The sequence below is a fragment of the Microtus oregoni genome, unplaced genomic scaffold, assembly GCF_018167655.1.
Source record: "Microtus oregoni isolate MIOR12 unplaced genomic scaffold, Mior012 000072F_ref0000427, whole genome shotgun sequence".
Taxonomy (NCBI): domain Eukaryota; kingdom Metazoa; phylum Chordata; class Mammalia; order Rodentia; family Cricetidae; genus Microtus; species Microtus oregoni.
In genome coordinates, this window is record NW_024543979.1 from 3,619,009 (window position 1) to 3,645,868 (window position 26,860).

The 26,860-nt window shown below is 40.7% G+C and overlaps 1 protein-coding gene across 6 annotated transcripts in view; it reads right to left on the reverse strand.

The window, feature by feature from the left end:
• Mapk10 (mitogen-activated protein kinase 10) overlaps positions 1-26,860 on the reverse strand; it is a 303,886-nt gene that overhangs the window by 72,494 nt on the left and 204,532 nt on the right. For all 6 annotated transcript variants that reach the window (XM_041641951.1, XM_041641950.1, XM_041641955.1 and 3 more), the window contains 4 exons: positions 8,661-8,790; positions 3,725-3,783; positions 2,756-2,894; positions 1,944-2,109 (listed from right to left, as the gene is read on the reverse strand). In XM_041641951.1, coding sequence (XP_041497885.1) covers positions 1,944-2,109; positions 2,756-2,894; positions 3,725-3,783; positions 8,661-8,790 — 494 coding nt within the window. The remainder of the gene's footprint in view (positions 1-1,943; positions 2,110-2,755; positions 2,895-3,724; positions 3,784-8,660; positions 8,791-26,860) is intronic.

The following is a 26,860-nucleotide window of genomic DNA, read 5'->3' on the forward strand; positions in this document are numbered from 1 at the left end:
GCAGTGGGCAACAAGAGAATACCCTTTGTCCCAAATAAAAGTTCATTCAACCAAATCCGAGAGGCTAGGAAATGGTTGGCGAGCTTTGTGGTGAGGGGCTGCAATTCCCGTGTTACAGGGCTGATTTTTCACCCAGAAATTATTCTTTAAGATAAGCATCAGCTCTAACTTCTATCTGAAATAGTTTGAAAAAACTGATAAATTAGCATCTGCACAAAGGGGATGTTGAAAAGTGAAAAATGTAGAAAAGGTGTTAAGACTCAAGTGCACGTTGTGTGTGTCCTGATCGTCCTGTTTGTTAACCAACACTCTCCTATGGACCTTAGCTCTCTCGCTGTTTCTCATGTATCAATGCCAAGGGGATTCTGAAACAGAAACATTGGGCAGAGTTGCTCCAAGGGGTGGAAGGAGGGGTGAGGTGCACGGGAGGGGCATGCCTGAAGCAGGACAAGCTGTTTTGTCTTCTGCATGATAACCACCCTCAGCTGAGACAGAACATGGCACAAGGGTATGAGGCGCACCTCCGTGCACAGAAATGAAGGCTTTTCATTGTTCTGTAGACCTCTCAAATAAGGAAAGGAACAGGACTGATCACCTTCTGTCTGTGGGACAAAGATCTAAATACACAGACCAGGCAAACTCAGACTTCCAGGCTCTGTCCGTCCTCACCCCTCCCAGTTTTTGTCAGGCACAGTAATCATACTTAAGGGTAGTTGCTGCGTGCACACTGTGTGTAATGATCAAATCAGGTAGTCAGCATATCCCATACCGCACACATTTATCAATGCCCTGGCTTGGGTCATTCCAACTCTTTCCCTTAAAATATACAATACATTATTGGTAACTCTGGTCTTCAGTTTTGGACTTCTCTCTAATTGAACCTCCTTGGGTTTCACTCGGGAGAAAGAGGAGGAGGGCTCCATTAACATAAGTCAGAAGGTGACACAGCTCTAGCAGTGGCTGTCCAAGTGAACCTGGCCTGCTTCAGGGCTGACAAAGACAGCAATGTAACAATGTCCCTAGACTGGAAGTATGCAAATGATTGCTCTTAACTTCAAAGGCTCACAAATGCCCTCTGCGGGAATTATACTCAAAACCGCCATAGTAGTTGTTTTGATGAAATGTGTGAAAATAGATCTCTAGAGATTAAACATATAAAACATAAAAACCGGCATTCGGGGCACATATACAAATCTAACTTCTCAGAATATTCGATATGGTTTTCAACATGACTCTTTATAATAGGTATTCCAGACACAATGATAGATCACAAGGCTTTCTAAGACGTACTTTATAACCCTCTATTTTAATCAATCAAAATTCAATTTGAATTTCAAATATCTTTCTGTGTCTTTCAACATGTTCATGTATATTAGACCGACTTTCTTGTCAAAGAAATAATGTAAAATTTAATGTTTTTTTCCTTTATATGGCATTTTGAATTTATTTAAGATTTACTAGATAGTACTACACTAAATATTACTTACAGAGGATTTGACATATGAACAAGAAGGTTATAGTTTGAATTATGCTAACTTGACTTGATCCAGGATTCTGCAATCTCTTTGTGCATCTTTTCTGAGGACCAGAGCTATTAACCTGAGATTTTACACAAAAGCCAGAGTCGGGCAGTTAGCAGTGATTCTCCCTCTCTGAAACCTGTGTGCCAATCAGCAGCCGCTTGACTGCTTAATTGAGTGAGCCCTATTTGCAAGTCTTTTCTGCTATCACATTTTAGAGTTCCTGCAGCTAAGCCTGCCTCTCAGAAGCGTCCCTTCACATCCTTCACGCCCCATCCCCTCCCCCCAATGGTATCTAAGAGAACTCTGAAAATGAAGAGCAGGCAAGCTCCTTTTCAAAAGAAGTCGTCTATGTTACAACAAGCATGCCTCTCGGTTATCTAAAGCATGAAGCCTGCTTCGCTCTTCCGGAAACATCCCTACCGTTCTCCTTGTAGCCCATTCCCAGGATGACCTCAGGGGCTCTGTAATATCGCGTCACCACATACGGCGTCATCATGAAGCTTGTGCCCGCTGTCCTGGCCAGTCCGAAGTCAAGGATCTTCAATGTGCAATCAGACTTGACTACTATGTTACTGGGTTTTAAGTCCTGAAGACAGAAACAGGGAAGAAAATGAAAGTGAGTATCTACAGGGACTGCAGTTTCTTCCCTAACGCTACACAAGGCAGCCTTGCAACAGCCAGCCTGCCCCCGGGACCCTGTGTGAAGCACAGGACCACTGTGACATGTCACAGGTAGTTTTAGATTTTTTTTTTTTTAAAAAGTCCTAATAAAATATTTTAAGTTCAGAAGAAGACTTTACCATCATTTTTATTATTTAGGCTCACATTGGTGAAAATAACATGTCATTTCTTGATATCTCTTAGGTTTCTCTTTAGAACAACATAAACCTTTAAGGGTAAATGTCATTTCTAGGCCTGACAGGGGAATACATAGGGGCAGCTGTATTATTATAAAATCTTTGTATTTCCAGAAAGGAATTGGAAATGAGAAATATTATTTCAGCTACTCATCCAACTCCCATTGTCAGTGGGCTAGGAAAACAAGACTCTTCAGAAGTTGACTTTCAGTGACCAAAAATATAAACTCAAATTCACCCAGAGCACACATAGAAGTCCCTTCTACACATCCGTCAGTCGGGTGCTAATTCTCCCCGAGAAGATAATTCAAAGCTGTTTTTTTTTTCTCTTCTGCGGTAGTCAGTACATTGCAGTTCTAAAGCAAGTGATCTTACCCTGTGGATAATTCCAGCAGAGTGGAGGTGCTTGATGCCACACAACATCTGGTACAGCAAATAGGACATCCGCTCATGGTCTAATTCCATCTGAATCACCTGACACAAGTTGGCATCCATCAGTTCCATCACTAAGTAACTAGAAGGCAAATCCACAAATCCACAACCTTAGTTCCAGAAGAGAGGTCTAGCATGACTTTCCAACACTGTTGGAATCCTGTACTTCGTCTATGTTTTATTGAACTTCCAAGCTCTGTGATTGCTTGCGAGAAGATGGGAAAATTCCAAGTATACCATGATTGACAGCTGCAGCGACAACCCACAGGCAGAGAGCAGCGTCACTAATTAGTATGTGGTTCATGGCCATCTGTTCTCTCACCTTTATTGATCATACTTTCCCTATATTTCCCCAACACTTTCCTAAGTATTATGATTACAAACAAGGGAAGGAATCAGGACAAGGGTTTCTAAAGTGTGCTGCAGCTGTGGAAGAAAAACTGTGCCCCGAATAACTGCCCCTCAGTCAGTTTGTCACTGACTTTCTAGACAGAGTCATTTTTCACAAAATTAAAGGCCCTGCAAAGACAGGTGGAAAAGAACAAAGAAAATTGCAGCATATTCTTTGTTAATGTTTCTCAAAAGGAACTGACCCATCCTGGAAACTCACAGAAACAATGAGCAAATAATTAATATGGCTTTCTTACTTTCCTGATATTCCAAGAGTGTGGAACAACAAACCATATGGGCCAGAAGGAGGCAGGAGTGTCCTTCAGGAGGTCACACCACCTGGAATCTGCACTGCATACTGCTGCCTCCTTCCCTGGGTCCTGTCTCTTAGGTCTCTTCGATCTTTGCAAGGAATTTCATCCTTTTTGTTTCTATTGCTATTATTTTTGCCATTCCCCTGGAGTTATCTGAGTGAGGTGGGGCTCAACCTTCCTTCATTACTTCTCTTGTTTTATTACTTACACGTCTTGGAACTCCTCCAGCGTTTTCTGGGGTGTGAAAACATTTAATAAGCTAATAATCTGGAAGACAGAGCATGAAAGAGACAAAGAAAAGAAATAAGGCAGAAAGTTAATTATTTTTAAAGCATGAGTGTATTTATTCCCAGTGTAAAACTGTCAATAAAGAAAGCCATGATGGAAACAGAAAAGATGGGAAATTCGTCTGGATGGCCTCATAGGACAGAAAAGTGGAATCAGAGAGAACACAAAACCTGTCTGAAGGCTACTAATTAAATTATAACGTCAATTCAGAGCCAGGACCAAGCCAGACAAGACCTATGTATTGTATTCCTTCTTGTGGCTTCGTGATCACACACAAGCTGCAAGGTGGTGAATCCACAAAGGGCACAGTCACCAAGAGGAGAAAGACTGAGGAAATCCTCACCAAAACCTTGAAGGGACCATTGTTCCTCCAAATAAAAAAGTCACATCGTGTTTAAATACTGCCTCAACCAATATCCCTGTGCTATGGGTGGGGAGGTGCACTGTGCACAAAATTAACAATAAATTGGCAAAAAGGAAGATGAAGAGTTAGCAAAATTCAGTCCTAACCATTTACTCTCTTATTTCAGTGATCTGGAGAATTATGTGATAAAGTAAATCAATCTAAAAAACCCACATTTATCTCAATTCCACATAAATTATATGTATAAATAACCCCATATGTCTTCCCATTTAAATATTATACATCGGAGTGTCAGTGGAAATGAAAATATAAACAAATGAGGATATTCTACTTAAAATGCAGATGTGACTAGAAATCTACTTTACAAAAATCTTAGCTTGATAGTTAAACATCTTCAGGGCACAAACAAATTCAATGGCTTTTCATAAAGTTCATAAGTGGCACTTGAACATATAAAGTTGTTTAAATAACACAATTCTAAATAACTGGAAAATGTGCCATATTGTGGAATTTTTCATTGTTGTTGTTTGCATAAACTATTAAGAAAACTTCACAGAACATTCAACGCTTTCGTTAAACTTTTAAGATGCTTTTAATTCTGTATACTTAATAACAGCTCAGATGGAGCAAAGTATATGTACAATAGTTGTCATAGGATCATCACTTACTTGTCTCATATCATAGAAGTCTCATAAAGTAACATTTTATCACAGAGGTTTTCTTTTTTAGCCAAATTGGACTATACACAGGGAGCACAATTATACACACTTGCACACACTTGCATGCATGCACCCTTTGATGCACTGGATAATACCAACTCCCATCATCAGGTGGTAAACTAGTCTACAAAGCGACATTACAAACCACTTTCAAAGCCCGTGTCTCCTGATGCATTTCTTTGTCTGTGTTCTTATTTCCCATTTTCTTATAGGCTCATTTCATAACCTTCTTAGATATCTCTTTTGTATTTTACCTCAGTTCTTACCTCATAGATTTCAATTCTTCCTACCAACCCATTCAAAGATTGATTTATTCTATTTTGTTTTATTTTTGTTTTTTTCAAGACAGTGTTCCTCTGTAGCTTTGAAGCCTGTCCTGGAACTATCTCTTGTAGACCAGGCTGGCCTCGAACTCAGAGAGGCTGCCTCTGCATCCCGAGTGCTGGGATTATAGGTGTGTCCCACCACTGCCCAGCTCTATTTATTTTATTTTATGTATATGAGTACTATGCTTAAATGTATGTCTGCACTGTGGGGATGTCTGATGACTTCAGAAGCTAAAGACTTCAGATTCCTTGGAACCAGAGTTACAGATAGCTCTGAGTGACCATGAGGATACAGGAATTAAACCCAGCTCCTTGGGAAGAGCATTCCATGTTCTTAACAACGGAGTCACATCTCCAGCCTCCTAAAGTCCCAGCTAGAAGCTCATTTGTTCCTGATGCAGTGCTGATCCCACTCAGCAAAAGCCCTACAAACAGCTCAACATCAGAATGAGGTCATCACAGACACCTCCACTTCCTTGTAGCATTTTCCAGTAGGAACCTGACTCAGTTGTTTTATTATCAAGTCTTGTGGGGCACAGACATGAGTCAGCACTTGTCACAACCCCGCAATCTCAGCAATCATCACTTCCTGGAATTGAGTTATCTTCTAAATGGATTTTCCTATTATTAAAGGTTGAACGGGGTTGCTTCATTGTGTTTCTTCACTTTCCCCAGGATTAACAGAACTCCGTATTCACATAGCCTTTCCTTTTGCTTTGAGTATCAATGAAGAACTACAGCTGGTCAGAGGGAAGCTCTCTCTTTGTTAAAAAGTATTTCTATAAGCTTGTAAGCATACATGCACAGACATATACATAAAAAGCAGGTAGCAGCACTGATATAAATTGTTATAGCAATTTGGAAATCTTTATTTTCCTTAAGGAACAGTTGCTGTGAATTCCCTTTGTTGCAGTCAACAGCAGGGCAAATACTCAACTGTTTTCTGCTACTACCAGACAATGCTGAAGGCAGACTAACTTCGTGGCAAGGCTATTAGTCACTACAGTGGGAGTTCAAGGATGTGGTGCCAGTGTTAGCATCGCTCTGGAGGTAGCTTGTGAGGGAGAGAAAGATGATCATCTCTCAAAGCAGGAAGCTGGACAGTGTGTGGGCTCACACTGACATGTCACTCTCGCGTAACATGAGAAATCTCAGAGGTACGATGAGCACTCCCTAGTCCTTTTAAAGGCAAGTCTCTGAAGACCCTAAGCCATCTGAAGATTCCCTCTTCTGGAAGGATGAACCACCTTTCTTATCACAGCACTGGAGACCAATCTTTTAACATGTGAGCATTTAGAAAAGACAGTTGAAATACATCCAAACCACACCATGGGATATGCTTTTTATTCAAGTTGGCCAAGCAATTTGGAATTTCTCCATAAGATATTGCTCTCCAGGGTTTCTGTGGGAGCTCCTTCAGCCAACAGCCTTTAAGATACCAGCCCACTTGGGCGTGGTCTCTTATACTATAAATGCAGCTGTAAGGCGTGCCCTCACCCTCTTGCTTCTGGTTCTTGCTTCTGGCTGATAGATTCAGTTCCTGTTCCCCATTCATGCAGAGGACTGTGATCTAGCACTATTATACTTTATTATACATAATTCTGAATTAATGTGGGATTATTTTGTAACTTCCATCATCACAGGGTTGCAAGTATGATTAAGTAGATACAAATTCATGTGTGGAAATCTTTCTACACCATTGCTTCCCTGCTTGCATCCGTATGTTGTTCTCTGCTCAGGGGTTTGTTTCATCCTCCTTCCTAACACAGTAATCTGCCAACCTGGTCATGTGACCAGGGTACCACACAGCAAGAGACTTCATGGCTTTTATACAGTGTCTCTTCTTAAGAGTCAGTTTCCCATAACCTCTAGATTCCTTCTAGATGTCTCATGCTCTTTGCATGGCCATGTCAGTGATGAGTCATGAGCCCTTCCTGCTCTGCCTATCCCATCACATCCCACAGGGATTAGCCTTTTGAAATGCTTCTGCCTCTTTTATTGAGCCTTCCCTTTCATAGAAAACCCAGGCTCCTCTGGGAGGAAATTGCTCTGGTTCTCCTCCTTTGTAATCCTCAACAGTCTTAACTATCTAGAAGTCTGTCCAGCACATTAAATGTAATTAATCCAAAAGAGTGAATTCAGGTGTCATTGGCCCCAAACAACTCAACAGTATACAAATGATCTGATTTAAAGGTCATATGAGGGGTGCACCAGAGGAAGGGATAGAGAAAGAGAAAGCAGGAGAGAAGAGATGGAGGGAGAGAGACAGAGAGACAGAGAGGGGGGAGACACACACACACACACACACACACACAGAGAGAGAGAGAGAGAGAGAGAGAGAGAGAGAGAGAGAGAGAGAAAGTCTGTCATGGGAGTAGAGCAATAGAGTGAGAAAGTCACTATCATTGTATTATAAATCTCTTTCTACCAAACACACATTTGCTGCTTACTGCTCTGGTAGTTGATCATTTGCTGTATGATCTCACTTACAAAATACAGTGATAATTTCATATATGCTGTGTGTATTTATATTTCAGGACTTAGCATGAACAAGTGATAGCTGCTATTTTTGTTTTATTCTTAAAGATATATAATTTATTACATATTTGTGCATAAGAAAATGTGCCTCATAAACTTGTTATGAGTTATGTTTTTTTTTTGTTTGTTTTTTGTTTTCCGAGACAGGGTTTCTCTGTGGCTTTGGAGCCTGTCCTGGAACTAGCTCTGTAGACCAGGCTGGTCTCGAACTCACAGAGATCCGCCTGCCTCTGCCTCCTGAGTGCTGGGATTAAAGGCATGCGCCACCATCGCCTGGCTTGTTATGAGTTATGAATCATCACCATCAGGTTAAATAATTTTCTTTGATGCCACCTGGATGCACTAAGCAAAGGCTCTGGGTGGTCCCTGCTCTGAAGAGCTTTCCATGTGTGTGCACCTGCCGCTTCCCAAGCCCTCAGCAGCTGAAGCTCCTGCCTGACTCCAGCTGAAGCTCCTGCCTGACTCCAGCTGAAGCTCCTGCCTGACTCCAGCTGAAGCACACAGCAGACAAAACAGCGACGGAGAATCTTCTGCCTTTTATTATGAACTTATGCTTTGTCCTGTAAGATTTCCCTGTGAGTTGTGTCTGTTTAGGAGCTTTAGCTTGATTGAAAAGCATGAGGCTCCTGGGTTAATTTTGAGCATGACGACCAAATAAGGTTAATTTCATAACAGGGACTGAATATCAGTCACATTCATCTCCTCCATGCCATATGGCTTTCGGATAATTTTTTTAAGCAGGAAGCTACCATGAGGACAATTAAACCAAATGCAGCATATGGGCAAAATAAACAACCTTAAGAGACAGAGACGACAAAGCAAGCTTCCCTCCTGGAGCGGTGCTTGTGTTCTTCCTCTTGTCTCACAACCTCCTGCTGCCAGGGGTTCAAAACCAACATGGAAACTCACGTTTTTATGGTTCACACACTTCATGAGGACCAGCTCCCGGTAAGCTCTCTTGGCATGAGTTTGGTTCTGGAAGGGTCGGCTGAGCTTCTTAATGGCCACATTCCTGTCGAGGACAGCATCGTAGGCAGCACTGTCAAGATTCAAAAGCAGTCCAGACTTCAGCACACAGCACAGACAAGGAAGATGGCACTCTGGAATCCCACCTAATGCTTTTAGTTTACATGCCAATAAAATCATTAGGAAAGGTGTGAAAGACCAGAACCAGATGGGGAGAGAAGTGGGGAGCAGATGGGACAGGGAAGAGGAAGAAGGGATGGAACATTCAGAATGCAGCTTCAAATGACATCCGTGAACTGCAGATCAAGAGACAAAAGCCAACTACTCAAATTTTCCTCAGGGCACGTGAGAATAGTAAGTCATTCCATCTATTGGAGCTTGAATTTCTCATCTATCAATATACTATGTAGACAGACTCTATCTGTGATAGACTGGGGGTTCTTTTAGGTATACATCTGTTCTTCCCCCAGTTACAAGATCCAGTTTTTACAATCTGATGATAAATTCATGAAAACATAGGTTGATCACTCACAGAGCACATCCATGCACAGAACAAGGCTCAAAGTATGCCACACCATCAGAAGATGCTCTTCCAGCAAACAGCTGACACTCAGTACCAAGAGAGGAGTAAATACTACTAACCTGGGAATCCTTCAGTCGGCCAACAATGATAAATTAGCATGCTTTTAAAAAGCAACCTCAACAGGACTACCCCTCACATGGACAAAGTGTGCTTCCAGAGGTCAAAGAAAGTAAGAGGGACCTTCTTGCTTCTGTATATCATGGTATACCCATAAAGAAAGTGAGAGGGACCTTCTTGCTTCTGTATCTCATGGTATACCCATAAAGAAAGTAGGAGGGACCTTCTTGCTTCTGTATCTCAGGGTATACCCATAAAGAAAGTAGGAGGGACCTTCTTGCTTCTGTATCTCATGGTACACCCATAAAGAAAGTAGGAGGGACCTTCTTGCTTCTGTATCTCAGGGTATACCCATAAAATGTTGGTGTTGCATACCAGAAACATTGGGGTTTCCTGGTTTTGCCCAGTTGGCTGGACGAATAAGCAAACCAGAATCTCCAAATTTAATCTGTTAAATTTATAGATTTGTTGACCACTTAGGGCTCAATTGAACCAAAACCCAAAGAAGAGTGTGGCTTTCTCAATCGATGTGAAGTATACTGTTAGGTAATGAGAAGCTTGCAGGGTGACTTGGATGTAGCTTTCTATTTTGCCTAGTACATTCCTCCATCTAATTTTTAATTTTCTGTAAAATATCTCCATCAGATGCTTGGGTTTTTTTTCTGCTTATGTTACTTCAAATATCACATCTCACTAAGAGCAGGCCAGATCATTCTGTTAGTGGGCAGCTTTGAGAGTAGAAATACCATGATTCTAACAAAGATAGTCGTCTCTCCATGGTTACCAATGACTTCTGTTGGCCCTGCCTTCAAGGATAACCCATATAAAGTATTCCCCTTTGTTATGATAAACCATTGAGTCTGAAATCCTTCAAAGGACCAAGTGAATCTCAGAAAGTCAGCTTTCATTATTTCCCCCAAAGTCTGTTCTTCTGTCACAAATATCACCGATGTCCTCATGCCATTTGTCACAGCACAACTTCAAGTCCCATCTCCATCTGTGCTGCTTCCTCTGAATATACTCCAGTCTATCAATACTCTCAGAACATGTGGTCCCAGACTAAAGAAAGCAATGCTACCCTGAAGTGTCAGTGAAATCTAGGGTAGGGCTATCAACCCTTCCATACATTCACATGCTCACTCTGCTCTCCTACCACATTGTTGCTGAAGCTATCTACCCCCATGTCTCTGAGGATGATATCTAAGGACCCACTTTGCACTATGTTGCTTTAAAGCAGAAAGAAAAAGATGCAAGCTGCTGAGATGGCTTCTCAGACAAAGGAAGGAAATTGCTGCCAAGCCTGATGACACTGGTTTAAATGCTGGGTCTGCATGGTGGAAAGAGAAAACCAACGTGAGCCAGTTGTCCTCTAACCTCTACCTGCTTGTCCATCCCACACAAAGTTAGCTAATGGAACCATTTTAAAGGTGCTTTTTAAACTGTCATGTTACATATGTTAGTATTTGAACCCCACTGTAGTACTTGGTACTTTTATCCCAGCAATGAGAGCAGAGGGAGAGGAAGGTGTCAGGCGGGCTGGCGTCTAACAAACAGTGCAGAGGGAAATGATGGACTTGTAAGTACAAGACTCAGGTTTCCTTCTCAAGAGAAGACAAGTGATAGCAGCTACAGGAACTGATCACTCACTTTAAAGAAAGTCCTGCCAACGGTGGGCCAAGCCCTGAGGTCCCAGGGAATAACTGATAGAATGCCAACGCCTGGGTTTTTTGGCAGGCAGACCACTGGTCAGTTTCTCCTGACTCTGGGTTGCACTCTCCCTACCTCTGCCAGCTCTTCCTTGATACGGTTTTTGCTAAGAATCTAAGCCTGCTCCTCACCATTCTGTACTCACAACTGTGCACACTCACACCAGAGGCCAAACAGCCTGACTGGCTCATCTGAAGAAGTGAAGGAGTTAGCTGTAGTGTCCTGGCTAGTGTGAACACCCAGCAAACAATATTTTGTGCTGCTCTCAAAAATCAGTGTTCTTGTTGGGCTTATTACACAACACAGTCAGGATAAACTATGAATTGGTACCTCATGTGTGATAACTAGATGTAAGAACACCAATTAGCAACTTCTAGTCTTTCCATTATTTATAAATTATTTTAATCACCATGCTGCTTTGATGATGATTCTGAAGTTCATCTCATGACACAGGCAACTAAGAAGAAATATTACTAAAAATCTAGATACGCTGTAACCACACAGATGTTTGACTTTGACCATTAATACGCTGGTTTATGTTTCTAATGAAACAATGCTCACCTCATGGTCTCTTAAAGGCACACATATAGGCTGTCTCTTCTAACCAAGGTCAAGTTTAGTTGGTGTCCTGTCCAACCTCTTTTCCCCACCAGAATAAGAGTCTTGCCCGTCTATAGTTGTGTGAAATACTGTGAGTTGTCTCATTGGATATTATTTGACCCTTTTGTATAACATTCTTGTGTGAAAGAAACCTCAAAGTTAAATTTCCAGTCCTGACCCATTTGTAGCTAGCAGTCTGGATTCCAACAGGTCCTGTAGAGGTCCCGAAAGTCTTGTTAGGTAGAGCCAGGATAGTAACCATCTTCTGCCACTCTTTGGTTGGCAGAAGATGTGTATGCTTGTTTCTCTGAGGCAGAGATTGGTGCTGTTCTCCACATTTTAGGCTGGCAGGAGGCAGCAGTGACCTTCAGGGCCCAGTCCCTTACCCCTGACATGGTGCAGCCATGTCAGCAACACCTACAGGACAGGCTCCCAGCTCACGGTTCTCTAATTTCAGAGATGTGTGTGTGTGTTCTGGCAACTTGATGGTTCTGGGGTTTCCCAGAGTTGGGAGCGCCCTAGGGATTCAGCTCTCCGGTGCCCAGGAAGCCTTTCAGAGGCCCAGACGGGAGTCTGCTTCTCGGGATTTCCATTAATTGAACAAGCACACAGTTTATTGTGTTGAAGTACGTCTGCCAAAAATATTTCTCTCTCCTTCCTTGTACCCAGGCAGGCACTATAAAAAAAACCCATAATCTTCAGCTCCTTTGTGGTTGCTGGCCGGGGTCTAACAAATACACCTGCAGACTTGCATTGTTAATGCTGCACAGTTAAACTGTTGTCTGGAGGTTTTCGTTTCCTATTAGGTCATTTTTAATTCATGATCATGCAATCTCCCCCCCCCCCCCCCCACACACACTTGTCTATGTAGATAAAAGTAAAAGCATATCTTTAAGGAGATTTTCCAACTACTTTCTAGAATATTTGTTGAAGAACTATAAACAACATGGACATAAGATACTGATACAGGTTTCAAGGAGTGAAGAGTGGAGAGGCACTGGCTTTCCAATGACAACGTTTACAGCGTTCTCTCCAATCAGAGATTTACCTTGATGAAATGACAATCCTTCCAAATTTGAACTCACAGGATGTACACACATGTACACACATGTACACACACACACACACCACACACACCACACACAGCACATGTATAGAGAAGAAGGAAGAAGAAAAGGGAAAGAAAAGAGGAAGAGATCTTTATGTCAAATATAAAAAATTAATCAAAATTGAGAATATTATTAATTTAGCCAATTTTTTTCCTTAGTCCCTTGAGTAATCTTCATTGAACACCTGCATCCCATGTTTCAATATTTTAATTTCATATGTTATTTTGAAAATCCAGAATTTCATGAACACAAAAAAATCATTTAAAAAAACTGACCATTTCAGAAAAACACCAGTGAAATGATAGTGATGTGGGAAGTCCTGTGTGTGTTGCTTTGACTGGCTAATGAAAAGAGTTGTTTCAGCCAATGGCTTAGCAAAGTAAAGCCAGATTGGAAATCTGAGCAGAGATATAAAGCAAGTAGGTGGATGCCATGTAGCTGCTGAAGGAGAGGGAAGCCACTGTAACCTTACCAGTAGGTCACAGCCTCGTGGTGATACACAGATTAGTAGCAATAGGTTAATTTAAGATATAAGAGCTAGCTAGGAATACACCTAATTCATTTGCCAAGCATTGTTATAATTAATATAGTTTCTGTGTGATTATTCAGGTCTGGGCAGCCAGGAAATGAACAAGTAGTCTACAGTTACAGAATATTACATGCAGAAAGATCACTAAATTTATTGTTTAAACTAGTGAGGACATACAAACAATAATTATGCTTGAATTATTTTTTAAATGTCTAAATTATCAATATAAAATTTATTCATGTTTTTATGTTTTAAGAATCTTTATTTGCAGTGAATTTCAACAGCAAGTAATTTTGCCTCTGCTAATACACATCAATGCACCCATTCATTGTCAAAATTCCCCACATGAAAAAGAATGACATCAGCCCTCCATTCATGGCCACTGTATTCTGGCTGGAGTGTTTTGTTCATTATCCACAAATGGATGAGAACCCGCACTTCTCTCAGGCCTGAGACTCTTTTCTCACCTTTACCCATTTCTTAACAACAGAATCCAAAGGGTGAGTAGACTTAAGTACTTTGTATTAGCGTGGATGCACATTAGTGCTTAGAAGCTGTCAGAACCCACTAAAGAGGGTGCATCAAAGGCACCATCTTTCCTTGAGCAAGTGGTCCAATGGTAAAATGGTGACTCTCTAAATCAGCTTGCAGTGAAGGTACGCTGTGTCTAAAATAACCAAAGCTGGGAAGGCGCTCTTGCGGCTCACACGTTGGTACTATTTCTTGATATCTGTAAAACTGATGCATTAAGCGAGCCACAGGAACTGCAAATGGTTTCCGCATACAGGATGTGGAACCATGAAAAGAATCAGCCAAACGCACAGTGCAAGGGACAGCTTTCTCTTCCCGGAGCCACCTTAGCACGCTTCTGACTCTGTGCCTTCTGTCTGCTAATGTGACGCTGCTAACTGTGAAGGACTCCAACATCCCCAGACTCCAAAACATGGGTATTAGATATTACTTATGTCCTAGATGCATTTCTGTGGTTATGTTCATCTTTTAGGCTGGTGTTGATAAAGCTGGTGTTTGTGTGGTTCTGTTTTGTAGCAGGTGATTTGTATCATGATTGTGATAGCTCACCATCCTTTTCCTTTGATTGTGTCTTCAATACCTTTACGTGTGCCTATTTAAGTGCCTCAGGTCCTGAAGGAATTAGCTCTGCGTCCCCCACACGTTTATTGCAGGGAACTGTGTTCACTGCTATGAGGTACTGACTGTGAAAGTGCTGATTACTTTAGGAAAAGTTACGGAGTAACTTAAAGTGTAATCTTTTACATAATCTAAGCAGCGTGTATCAGCCTCACACTGTTGCGGGAGATACTAAGTATTTTACCTTTACCCAAGATCTGTTCCTCAAAAGTTCTAACTCATGTGTATAACTGGACCCAATTTCTAATTGGATGTCTTGGTAATATCACAGAATTAACAGGCTCCTATCTTTATAAAGTTTAACGTTAAACTGCTCTCTTGTAGTCTTCAGGTCTGCTTGTTTGTATATGGGAGTCATCTTGAGTTTTATCCTCTTATCTCTTGCCCATATCCACTCCAGACAGAAGCCTGTTCTCTTTCAAATGTGTTTCCTTTTTAAAAGTATGATTTTATTAATTTTTTGAGACTATCGTACCTGAATACCGATCATATTCCCTACTCTTCCTCCTAACCCCTTCCAGATCCATCTTCCCCCATTCCTTCCAACTTCATGTCCTCTTTCTAGTTATTAATTTTTAATATCCATCCGGTACATTTTCTGCTGCATTTTTATTGTAGGCTTGGAGCCATCTACTAGTACATGATTGACATACCAGGGGCCACACCCTTAAAACGGACTCTACCTATATCAATTGACAATAGCTCCTCAGCTATTTGAGGGGTGCCATCAAGACCCCTGACCAGTCCAGGTTGGAATATTTACTAGGTTACTCTTGTGTAGGTCTTATGGAGGCAAGCACAGCTGCTGTGGATTCATGAGCATGGTGGCCCTGTCATGTCCAGAAGGTACTGTTTCACCTGATGCTTCTGGCCTTCTGGCCCTTACATCCTTTCAACCCCTCTTCAGTCCCCCTCTTCCCCTCGGGTGTCCCTGAGACTTGGGAAGAGGGAGTGGGATGCAGATGTCCCACTTCAGCTGAGTGTTGTACCAACACTTGGTCTTAGTAGATCTAAATTAGACATGTCCGCCTAGCTATTTTGTGTCTGAAAACCCAGAGCATTCTATTCATGACACTGAAAAGGAAAATGTCTGGAGTAACACCACACAAACGAATAAGAAAATGCACTCCATGACATTGTAAGAAGAATAAGATTAGCTTAGCTTTTCAAATCCCACCTCGTTGCTTGACTATTGCAAAGGATTGCAACAGCCTCATCCTTTTTGCTGTTTTACATGGAGGCCATAAGTTCATGTCTGGGATATAGCTGGCACTAAAAAGACAAATTTTCTATTTTTTGTTTTTTGGTTTTTTTTTTGTTGTTTTTTTGTTTTTTTGAGGCAGGGTTTCTCTGTACCTTTGGTGCCTGTCCTGGAACTAGCTCTTGTAGACTAGGCTGGCCTCGAACTCACAGAGATCCACCTGCCTCTGCCTCCCATGTGCTGGGATTAAATGAGGGATGATGAGAAGCCAAGGACAATGGCATGGGGTTTTGATCCTACTTCATGTTCTGGCTGTGTGGGAGCCTAGCCAGTTTGGATGTTCACCTTCCTAGACATGGACGGAGGGGGGAGGACCTTGGACTTTCCACAGGGCAGGGAACCCTGACTGCTCTTTGGACTGGAGAGGGAGGGGGAGAGGAGTGGGGGGAGGGGGAGAAGAGTGGGAGGAGGGGGAGGGAAATGGGAGGCTGGGAGGAGGGGGAAACTTTTTTTTTCTGTCCTGGAACTCACTCTGTAGGCCAGACTAGTGGATGGGAAGTGGATAGGAAATACAAGAATGCTGAAGGGATACTATGACGACTAGGGAATTCTACTTGTGATGTGCACTGAAGTGGGTAGAGATACAAATCCAGGGCTACTTTAGTGGGAAAAGCACTGCACCACCCTACCAGACACGGGAGATTAGCGGGGCTCCAATGACAGCACCTGAGGGATGGACTGGTGGGAGGTTTGTGGCTAGTATTTCATGTAGGTTTCTGATTATGAAATAAAAAACAGAGTTAGAGGGTATATGAAGGAGTGTTGTACTTTTGAGAAGAGGTGAGCAGATGACGCTGTCACTGTAGGATGGTGAGAATGGGAAAGGACCAGAGTTCCAGAGCAGCAGCACAGGCGCACAGCCTGTCTGGTACAGTGCTGTTATTGGCCATGAGCTCTCTCTCCAGCATCCTTCTGCTAAGCCAGTGGATCTATTATTCAAAGAGATTTACTGGCTTGGGCCGTCCCCAGCCTGTGACCTCCTGTCTGGGCTCCCAGGTGTCTGGGGTCACTGGTGTGTGCCATTGTAACTCCCTTGAGAAACTGGATTTAATCAGGATTTGAGTTTTGTGGGGAAGAAAGATGGAAAGGCAATGAAAGTCTATATATGGAAAGATTATAATATGATTTTCAGGGTAAAATAGATCATGGAAAATTGTATATTGTAGGCCCTTGTGAGGTCATAGGACTTTTGAAAATAAGGTATCACCTCCTACAAAAGGCATTACTATCAGAAACAAAATTCAAGGGAATTGAGATAAATTAGCTTCATTTTAAAAGAACACCCATACACAAGACCTTGTGGATTTTTTGGTTGCCTTTGTTGTCTTTATCATCTAGCTAACAGGCATACAGAAAAGAGTCAAGGAGAAAGATAGACAATAACGGATGTGAAGAATTATCACAGCAGGATGTGAGACTGAATTTAAGGATTTAATAGAACCCAAACTGGCCTGCAAAACCACTCTATCCATTCTGAAAAGCTCACTTAGGCAAGGCCTACTTCACAGGAATTTATCTCAGCAGCTGGACTAGCTGCTGGATTTTCCAAACAAGAACAATAATTCTCCCTCAGTCTCTATCACAAAACACAGTTTTATTAAAGTTTTGAGGTAGGAAAAACAGGCCCCATGAGTTTATGATCAAATTACCGGCAGTATGTGGTACCAGAAATGCAATTAGCCTATGATTCCTACATAAATCCTGTTGATAGGTCAGTAAGTGACGTGAAATGTTGATGTTAAAGACTGTTCTAGTTGATGCTAAAGATTCTGAAGCCGTGTTATTTATGAGACAAAGCAAAGAACATTTTACATGAATTCTGACACACACTATCCAAGTACCACATTTAAATTATGAAGTAGGGCTTCAAAATACCAACGTGGGAAATACAACCAATCACACTGCAAGGCACTACATTCAAATGTATTAGAACAGAATCCCCGGATGAGCTCAAAAGAGCTTTAACCTGGTACTGAACCCCAAATCTGTGATTCCTTCTCTGCCTGTACTCAGAAAATTAACACTGTCCTAGTAACAAGGTATCACATGAGTTAAGACAACCTCTGGGATACACTGAAATGTACGAGGTCAGAATGGGATCATCAAATGGACTCAACTGAATATCTTCCTGAAATCTAATTCTAACATCTTCTGAAAAGTTTTCCTGAATTACAAAGAATTATAAAATACATAATGTTTTCTAAGCTATAAATAACTAAAGATACGTTTTGACCAACCATTATAAAGAAGATCATCTTCTACATTTTATGATTTTATTTTCTTTAAAAAGGAGTCTCCAATACTCTATAAATTTAAGAGTCTATTAAAATATAAAAATTCCTATCCAAATAAAATATAAAATCTTCCATGCATGAAATGATTTTTATGTACTCATTTATGTACTCATTTCTAAAACCACCTGCAGTGTATGACTAGGAAAATATGATCTGATCATTTGCAAAGTGTGTCTGCTCTTTGGAACTGTTAGGCACTCTCTCTGCAGGCATGGCGTGTGTGAATCCAGGACGCTCAGCTGGACTTTAGCTGTGAGATGTTGGTGTCAATCCTCATGCCTAACAGGATCTCAAACAGTCCTCGCTCACAATGTGGCACAGAGCAGAAGCGATGGCCCATTTCCACAGCCAAAACCCGCACTATGTTGCGCTCCCTCCCCCAGCGGCTCTGCTCAGGAGCATCACTAACTTGTAAATAACAGTTCTGAGCTAATGAAAATCCACATAATCACGGTGTTAGAAAAAAATAAAAATTTCAGAAACCACCAAATGAAGGCATTCTATGGAAAAACCAATGATCCCCCAAAAGAGCATCCACCCAGGCAGCTTTAACTGTGGTGTGGAAGGGGACTGCGGACACAGCTCTAACTGATGAAGTTCCTTCTCACGCAGAATCAAAACGCAACTGCTGTTAATCCTCAGTATTGTCTACACAGTCTGAGTTTGCTCATCCAGTGACATTTGCGACTTCAAATATTTGAAGGTGTCTCCCGTCTCCCAGAGGAGTCAGTTCCTCTAAACTGTTTCCAGGTCTGTTCCCAGCAACATCCCCTCCCTGGCGCATTTTCAAGAGATGAGAAAGCATGATCTTTAAGATACACATTTGGAGTTGACATGGTTAAGTAGTCAAAAGCTTGGAGGGAAAGGTGCTGTTTCAGACGCATTTTGAATTTTAAGTGGAAAATTTCTAATTCAAACCTTGGTTGATATCAATTAATCATCAAATCTTGCAGAACTTGGCTAAAGTCTCCATGCTTCCCTCCCTCCCCCACTTAGTAAATGTTTCTCACACACACAAACTTCCTATCTCTTAGCTATGTAAGATGCTAATAACATTTAAGCGTTTTGAGCTTTCCAAAGAAATAAAAGTCAGGAAATAGAAAACTATTGTGTTGGGTGGCAATAATTCTATATTTTTCTCATGATTCAAATTAAAGAAAATGGATATGCATATTCGGATTCACATGGTTACACTCTGCACATGTATATATGCACAATAAAAAACATGTGTGAGCACACATGCACATACACGCGCACACGCACACACACACGTCTCCTGGCTACTGGACTCTGGGTAATTACTTTCTGAGCTCTCAGCTCTTCTTCCTCCCAGCTGCATACTAAACACATTGCAGAATGCTGAGAGCACTGTGCCTGTCAGCAGCATTTTCAAGGAGGAGGAGGGAAGCACGCTGTACATTTCTATAAATAGAAAGGTGTCTGGAGAGCAAGACTAATCGTTTGGCTAGAAAGTCCTCTGACCCTTCGCCTGTGCCCTCACTTCCATCCATCCTCACCTGAGGACACTGAGGCCTAAGGAATCAGTGTGACCAAAGTCACACAGTGTCTTTGTGTCAGGTTCCACGACTCTGCTACACCTGAGCCATTCTGGACATGGTGAATGATGAAGATTTGTTTGCATCATGAAATAGGCACAAAAGGATGCTATTACCCAAAAGACAGTCCTGGTATCTTACAAAAATCACGAGAAGATCGTCTTGTAGTGAATGCAGGACTGCACAGCCGTCTAAGGGATACAGTAACAGTAAGATCTCCGGTGCAGCCACCCCAGTTAATCTTCTCACTGGTGACCCGAGAAAAGCACAGCGCCATTGCCCAGCAGAGGAAATGTCTGCCTACAGCAGCATCCTCCACAGTTGTTCTGTATTACCAAAAAAAGTTTAAGAAGCTGGAGCGATGGTCACAGTTAAAAGTACATGATGCCCTCGGTAAAGGATGTGGGTGTGGTTCCTACACATATCACTGGTGTTGGGGATCCTTCTGCCTATTTCTTGCTTTTATTGGTTAATTAATAAAGAACTGGCTTGGCCTATAGCAGGAGAAGAAGGCAGAGCTGGAGAGATGCCATGGAGTCACTGGAGACAGATGCTAGTTGGAACTTTGCTGGTAAGCCATTGCCACATGGCAATAGACAGAATAAAAATAGGTTAAATTAATATGTAAGAGTTAGCCAATAAGATGGTAGAGTTAATGAGCCAACAGTGATTTAATTAATATAGTTTCTGTGTAAATATTTCCGGTCTAAGCTAGCCAGGTGGCCAAAACCAACAAGTGACCTGCTGCCACTTATCACATGACTAACAAGCACCAATAATTCCAATTCCAGGGGGGCCCATGCCCTCTTGGCCTCTGAGGGCAACTGTAATCACATGTACTCATGAAACACACACATGTACACATACACATATACACACACAATTAAAACATAAAAAAAATCTTAAACATAGTTTAAGTTGCCATTTTCTCTTGTTGTAACAAAGAATACTGATCACAGTGTGCATTGAGCTGGCATCCTAGTTTCAGAGAGAGAAGTTATTCCTGGGTACCAAGGGAGCAAACCCAAACAGTTTATAGACTTTGTAAGAGCAAGCTAAGCCCTGTAGAATTTCCTGATAGAGATCTTACTTCTTAAAATGCATGTTGAACAACCTTCTAAGGATAAAGATGGATGAAAATATCATTTGATATAAAACTGATTTAATGAGCACTACTCGGATTTAAAAAGATAAAAGGAACACCATGATTAGATCAGGGAACAACCTTCTGTCTAAATCAGAGAGATAATACTAGTCCCTTATTGTCTCCATGCATGAATATGTGTGTGTGTGTGTGTGTGTGTGTGTGTGTGTCTGTCTTTGCATATCTATGACTTGAAAGAGAAGAGAATAAGAATTTACTGGTTATCAAATATGTCATACACCATAGTTTGTACTTTGATTACATTATAAAGCTTGATCTACATACAACCTTACTTGCCCCAAAGGATTGGCACTATGAGTCTCACTTCACAAAGAAGAAATATGAAGCTCAGGGGATTTCAGGACCCATTTTTAATGAATGACAGAAGTTAAGCTGAAATCTCCATATGCTGAATGTCGGATTCCATAGACGTATGTTTGCATAATGAGGAGAAACCATGTTTTCATTAAAGACTACTGACTTTGTTGTGATCTGTTGCTTACATTATATACTAAAGAGTCTGTCTTATTTTTTCACACTATGTATTCTATTATTCCCATCTAATTATTTGTAACCAACAGAGAGCCTTATTTCAAATGACCCCTGGAATGTTTTATTAGAATATTATTCTACTCTGAAGAACAGCACCACTTCTTAAGAAGTATAAACAAGGAATAGAATCCTTTCTGGAAAATTATGTTGGGACAAGGCTTGCTTTTATCTCAATGACCAATGTTAAAAAGTGAACTCTTCAGTTTATGTGGTAGATAATATGGTATATATCTAAGTAAAGAGGCCATTTTACTTCTCACTTTCAGCAAAGATTAACATAGCAAAACATAATTCTACTAACAAATCAGTGACATAGTAGCCATCAGATGTAAGTCTGTTTAAGTTCTTCCAGTCACTGAAATACTGTGGCATATTTCCTAGACATCATCCTTCCAAGAATCTCACATACGGAAAAGGAAAACTTGAAGTCTGAGAAGGATAAAAGGAAGGCTCACATCCCTCATTCACACTGTAGAACAAGGAGCCACAAAAAAAAATGGTTTAAATAGTAAGCATCATTTACCATGTTAGAATTTCTATTGCTGTGATGAAAGACCATGACCAAAAGCAACTTGGAGAGGAACAGGTTTATTTTATTCACAGTTCTATATAACAGTTCATCATCAAAAACACTGAGAACAGGAACTCATGCAGGGTGGGAACCTGGAGGCAGGAGTTGATGGAGAATCCATGGAGGGGTGCTGCTTACTGGCTTGCTCCCTATGGCCTGTTCAGCCTGCTTTCTTATAGAACCCAGAACCTCCAACCCAGAGATGGCATCACCCACAATGGCTAGGCCCTCCCCAATCAATAACTGATTCAGAAAATGCCCTACAAGTTTGCAGACAGCCCAATCTTATGGAGGTGTTTTCTTAACTGAGGTTCCCTCCTCTCAGATGACTTTAGCTTGTGGCAAGTTGACATTAAACTATCCAGCTCACTACAGTTTTTATAGACCAACAGTCTATGCACCATCAGCGGGATCAAGACATTCACAGGCTCAGGGATTGTCCTAGAGTCTAAGTTCACACAAGAGTCAGAACTCCCCTTTCTTCTGTTCTAAGACAGTCCAGGCTGCCTTCCTGACTGCCAGCCAGGATCTGCTATCGACAACACCACAGCTCATACACCAGTTTACTGCCCTCAGAGAAGATATGGGCTCACTTCTTCAAAGCCCACATGAAGATGTCTTAATGTGATAAGATGGAGCCTAAATTAACCATGGAGCCAACTATCACATTACCTTAGCCACGTTTTATGGATTGGAAATGAGACAGTCTTCATGTGCATCAAAAGGAGGAAAGGTGCTGAACAAACACTGGACTCATTGTTATCACCTCAAATTGTGCCTAAAGATAAGAAGTTCTCACAGTGAATTTACTCAACCAGCTCTCTTCCACCACCAACATGCCTTTACATTATTCTAAATTGATTATAGTTTCTGACAAAAAGAGACTAAAGCAAACTAAATGCTAAAGGGATTTAATTACTACATGCAAAAAATTATGAAATAGCAAAATCACCACACACCTAATTAATTTCGCCATTTGACAATATAGATAACCCCTTCAGCATAGCTACTTTATGATAGTAAATTCAGCCAATATTACAAGCCATGAATGAATGGATCCAAAAATCAATATAAGCCTCCCAGAGCTGATAATTCTTCAGTGTCCAGAAGACTGTATCTACCGTGCGCTCTCAGAGAACAATGACACATCAGCCCTAAAAACATTTGACCAGAAACATTCTCTTTCCAGTTTAGTTAACAAAAATGGAAGGTTTCCAGCAATCAATAACAATAAAAAAACAATGTTATTTGAATACTATTTCATGAGGTAGCCTTGTCTCCTCAAATGGATTTTATGATTTTTATTGAGCTGGGAAAAGAAAAGAAAAAGAATTATTAACTTTTTTAGAAGCTTTAGAGAAAATGCATTGTGGTGTGGATGTGTGTTCTGAAATAATTTTGGTCACAATTACTGAAAGGAAAGTAACAAAGTTATCCACCTACTGTGCACCTAAGGAGTACACTAGGCAATTGTTATAGTCCTTAATCATCAACACGAGATGGAGGTTCTGAGATTACGAGCAATTCCGAGACATTTGACTAGCATTTATCCTAGTGCTCTTCAGCACAAGTTTTTAAATACAGATTTGTTGCTGTTTGTCTTCAAGTTATCATCAAAAAGTAGAATCAAAAAAGATAGAATATTTAAATGCTTTAAGTGGGTGATAAAATTAACGCTTCGTGATGGGAAAATATGTAAACAGTCCAGGACTGGAAATGTACAGGAAAAAGAACAGAAGACAACATACAATAACAGCAAATGGAAATGGGACATTTGTGGTCATGAATGTAAGGAACCCAAACATGTATATTATGGTGTATATTGTGCTAAAAATAATTACATTTGTTATAAAACCGTCAAGATTATAGAATTTCACACAGGTATATATGTGTGTACACAGATACACAGAAATATCATCCATATATATGTAATCAGGTAGAAACATATTGTTTCTCTAGAAAAATGGGAAGATCTGAAAACATGACATCTGAGTCCCTCCTAGTGCTAACAGACCTATCTACTGAGTCAAATTAGCACATTGAGACACTTTAGAACAAAGCAAATAGTAATGAGGGCCCTAGAAGCATTCAGAGTCAGTGAAGAGGCCCTCTCTTTGGCCTCCTCATCCCTAAACGATTCATAGAGTCAAAAAGGAAACACAGTAAAATATGGGAAGATATGGAGTCGGAGGTACTGCTCCAACCTATCCCTTTATGGCACAAAAAGAAAGATTCCATTCTTTAAGGCTGGGATTGTACATTGTTATATAATAGTAGATATTTCATAGAGTTCAAATGTCTGTGTGGTTGAGTTTCTCTCAGCAAAGAAAGTAGAACCTGGTTAAAAGACGTGCTTTGGAAGTTAAAATTGTGAAGGCGCTTTCAGAAAACAATAAGTCTTTCAAATCAAAAGAAAAACCCAGAGCCCCCCTCGAACATTCCCAAGAATGTATTTGCCATTCATCCATTCAGTGAAAGCTTTGTGGGGCTTCTATCTGTGATAGGACTTGAGAAAACAGGGATAAAGGGAGATTAGGTGGTAGTATTAGTCTGGGAAGTCCATTCATTTATTGTTCATAGACCTCCTGTTTCATTGTGCCATTTTGGAGACTTCATTGGCTATAATCTACACACTATAGCTGCCTGGACCACAGAGTGTAGGTATCAAGAACTGACATTCACATTAGTTTGAAATATGGCCCCAACATCAATGTTTGATCAAGAAGACAGATCGGATGTCAGATTCAGAAACACGAGACTATTTCAAAGACCAGTGTACCAACAACAATCGTCTCCCTCCCACAGTTATTGGAAACTTGCAGCTTTAGAAAGACTCTTAGCACTTGGTAGACCATACCCTTTCCAGATCTCCATGGAGCCAGACCTGGTTCTGGAGGATGAATGAGGGCAGAAGGAAATAGGAATGTGGAGGTCATCTCCCCACAGACTGCTCTGTAGGATCTTTCTTCTTGATGTGAAACGAGGCGTGACCCCCAAGGCTTTGGCAGTGTGAGGAAGAACAATGCTACGAAGATCCCTATGTCTCGGTGAAATGGTTACACTGTTGCCTGGGCAACTCTGATTCTAAAGGAAGGGAGAGATGTGGTGATATTCTGTTTGTGCTGTAAGAAATGAAGGTTGCTGAAGATCAGAGTGTAGAGGGAATTGCTAATCAGCCGTAGAGGCCAGGCAGCGGTAGGACACACCTTTAATCCCAGTACTTGGGAATCACACACCTTTAATCCCAGCACTAGGGAGGTGGAGACTGGAAGGGATATGGCTGGGTGGAGAGAGAAATAAAAGGCAGGAGGAGAAAGGAGCTCAAGGCAGTCAGTCTGAGGACTCATAGAGATAGGACACTCCACTAGGTCTGAGGATTTCATAGAGAAATATAGTGACTGGCAGCTCTGCTTCTCTGATCTTTCAGCTTTCACCCCCTAATATCTGACTATGGATTTTTATTATTAAGACCAATTAGAAATTGTGCTATAGAGAGAGTTCAGGACAAAGCAATGAATGATGCAAGAAATCTGTCTTAACACTATAGGTCCAGTTCCCAGCACAGTGCCTGGGACATGGTAGGAGTGACATAGTTATTAAACTATATGGGGTAGAATAAAACTGAAGAGAATCCTGATTCTAAGGAAAAATTAAGACAGAACAGAAAATACACATAAAACAAAAGAGTGGCTTCACATTTGTGTCTAATTAGTGCATATTCCACCAGTTCTCCAGCAGTAGATTATTATATAGAAAAACAAAAACATCCTTGTGTTGATAATCTTAAATGAGCTTCTCCTGTAATGATTCTGGATAAGCAGGAAAAAAAAGTCATCATTTTAAGCTTGTTATCAAACACAGGTAAGACTACCAGAAAACTTTAATTGTATTACATATTACATTATAATTCCAAACTAATTTATTAATAGATATTTTCAATAAATACAGTAGCAGTTATCAATATTTCTTCAAAGATGCATTGGATTGCCTACTTCTCTTCTGGTGTGTTTTAGGCAACAGCTTCTGTTTATGTATAGAAAGCACATGTTATATAGAGAGCTGCAGCATGTGACCATTTGAATAAATTTAATTAAATTTATACAAATTAATTAAATGTGAAAAGATCTTAGTCCTTGCTAGAGGACTGTTAAACAAGCATGTTTTATTGTCACAATGACTATTTTAAGATGTTTTTGATAAGATGGTTTGATTATATAAGGTTGTTGAAGTGCAGAAAGATTATTATTTAATAATGCTAGGATTTTACATTGCTGATGTAAGCACATACTATATTATGCTAATAATGAATATAAAATAATGGGAATCTTAATATGTTTGTTATGTTAGTGCTCTCAGAGCAAAATTGCTATGGTTTGCAGAGCATCTCTCGACTGTGCCTGTTGTGAAGACTCAGGTATCCGCCTGTGGCACTGCTGGCCTCGTGGGTGACATTTAGATTGCTGAACAGAGTCTTCAAAGAGGACAGTTAAGCGCTATTTTCCTGTGTCTTTCACATTCTACCATGGAAGACAAGAGGTAAAAAGCAACAGAGTCAACTAATCATGGGCAGGAATAACTAAAACTGAGAACCAAAGGCTTAGGAGGAGGCTCAGCCAGCAGCATCTGTATAAAATAGTAGCAAAACATTATATATTAATTAATTATATATTAATTAATGTATAAATAATATTACATATTTACATATTATATTATACATAATATATACTATATCATATAATGTGGCATATAATGAATATGTTATATATTATATAACATAAAATAATATAGATGCATTTATATTATAGATTCTCAGCCTATGGGAGTCAAATGACCTTTTCATGTGGGTCAAATGTCAAATAGCCTGCATATCAGATATTTACATTATGATTCATAACAGTAGCAAAATTATAGTTTTGAAGTAATAACAGAAATAATTATATGGTTGGGAGGTCACCACAACATGAGGAATTGTATTAAAGGGTCACAGCACTGGCTCAGGTAGGGATGAACCTGGAGACAGACAGTCCCTGG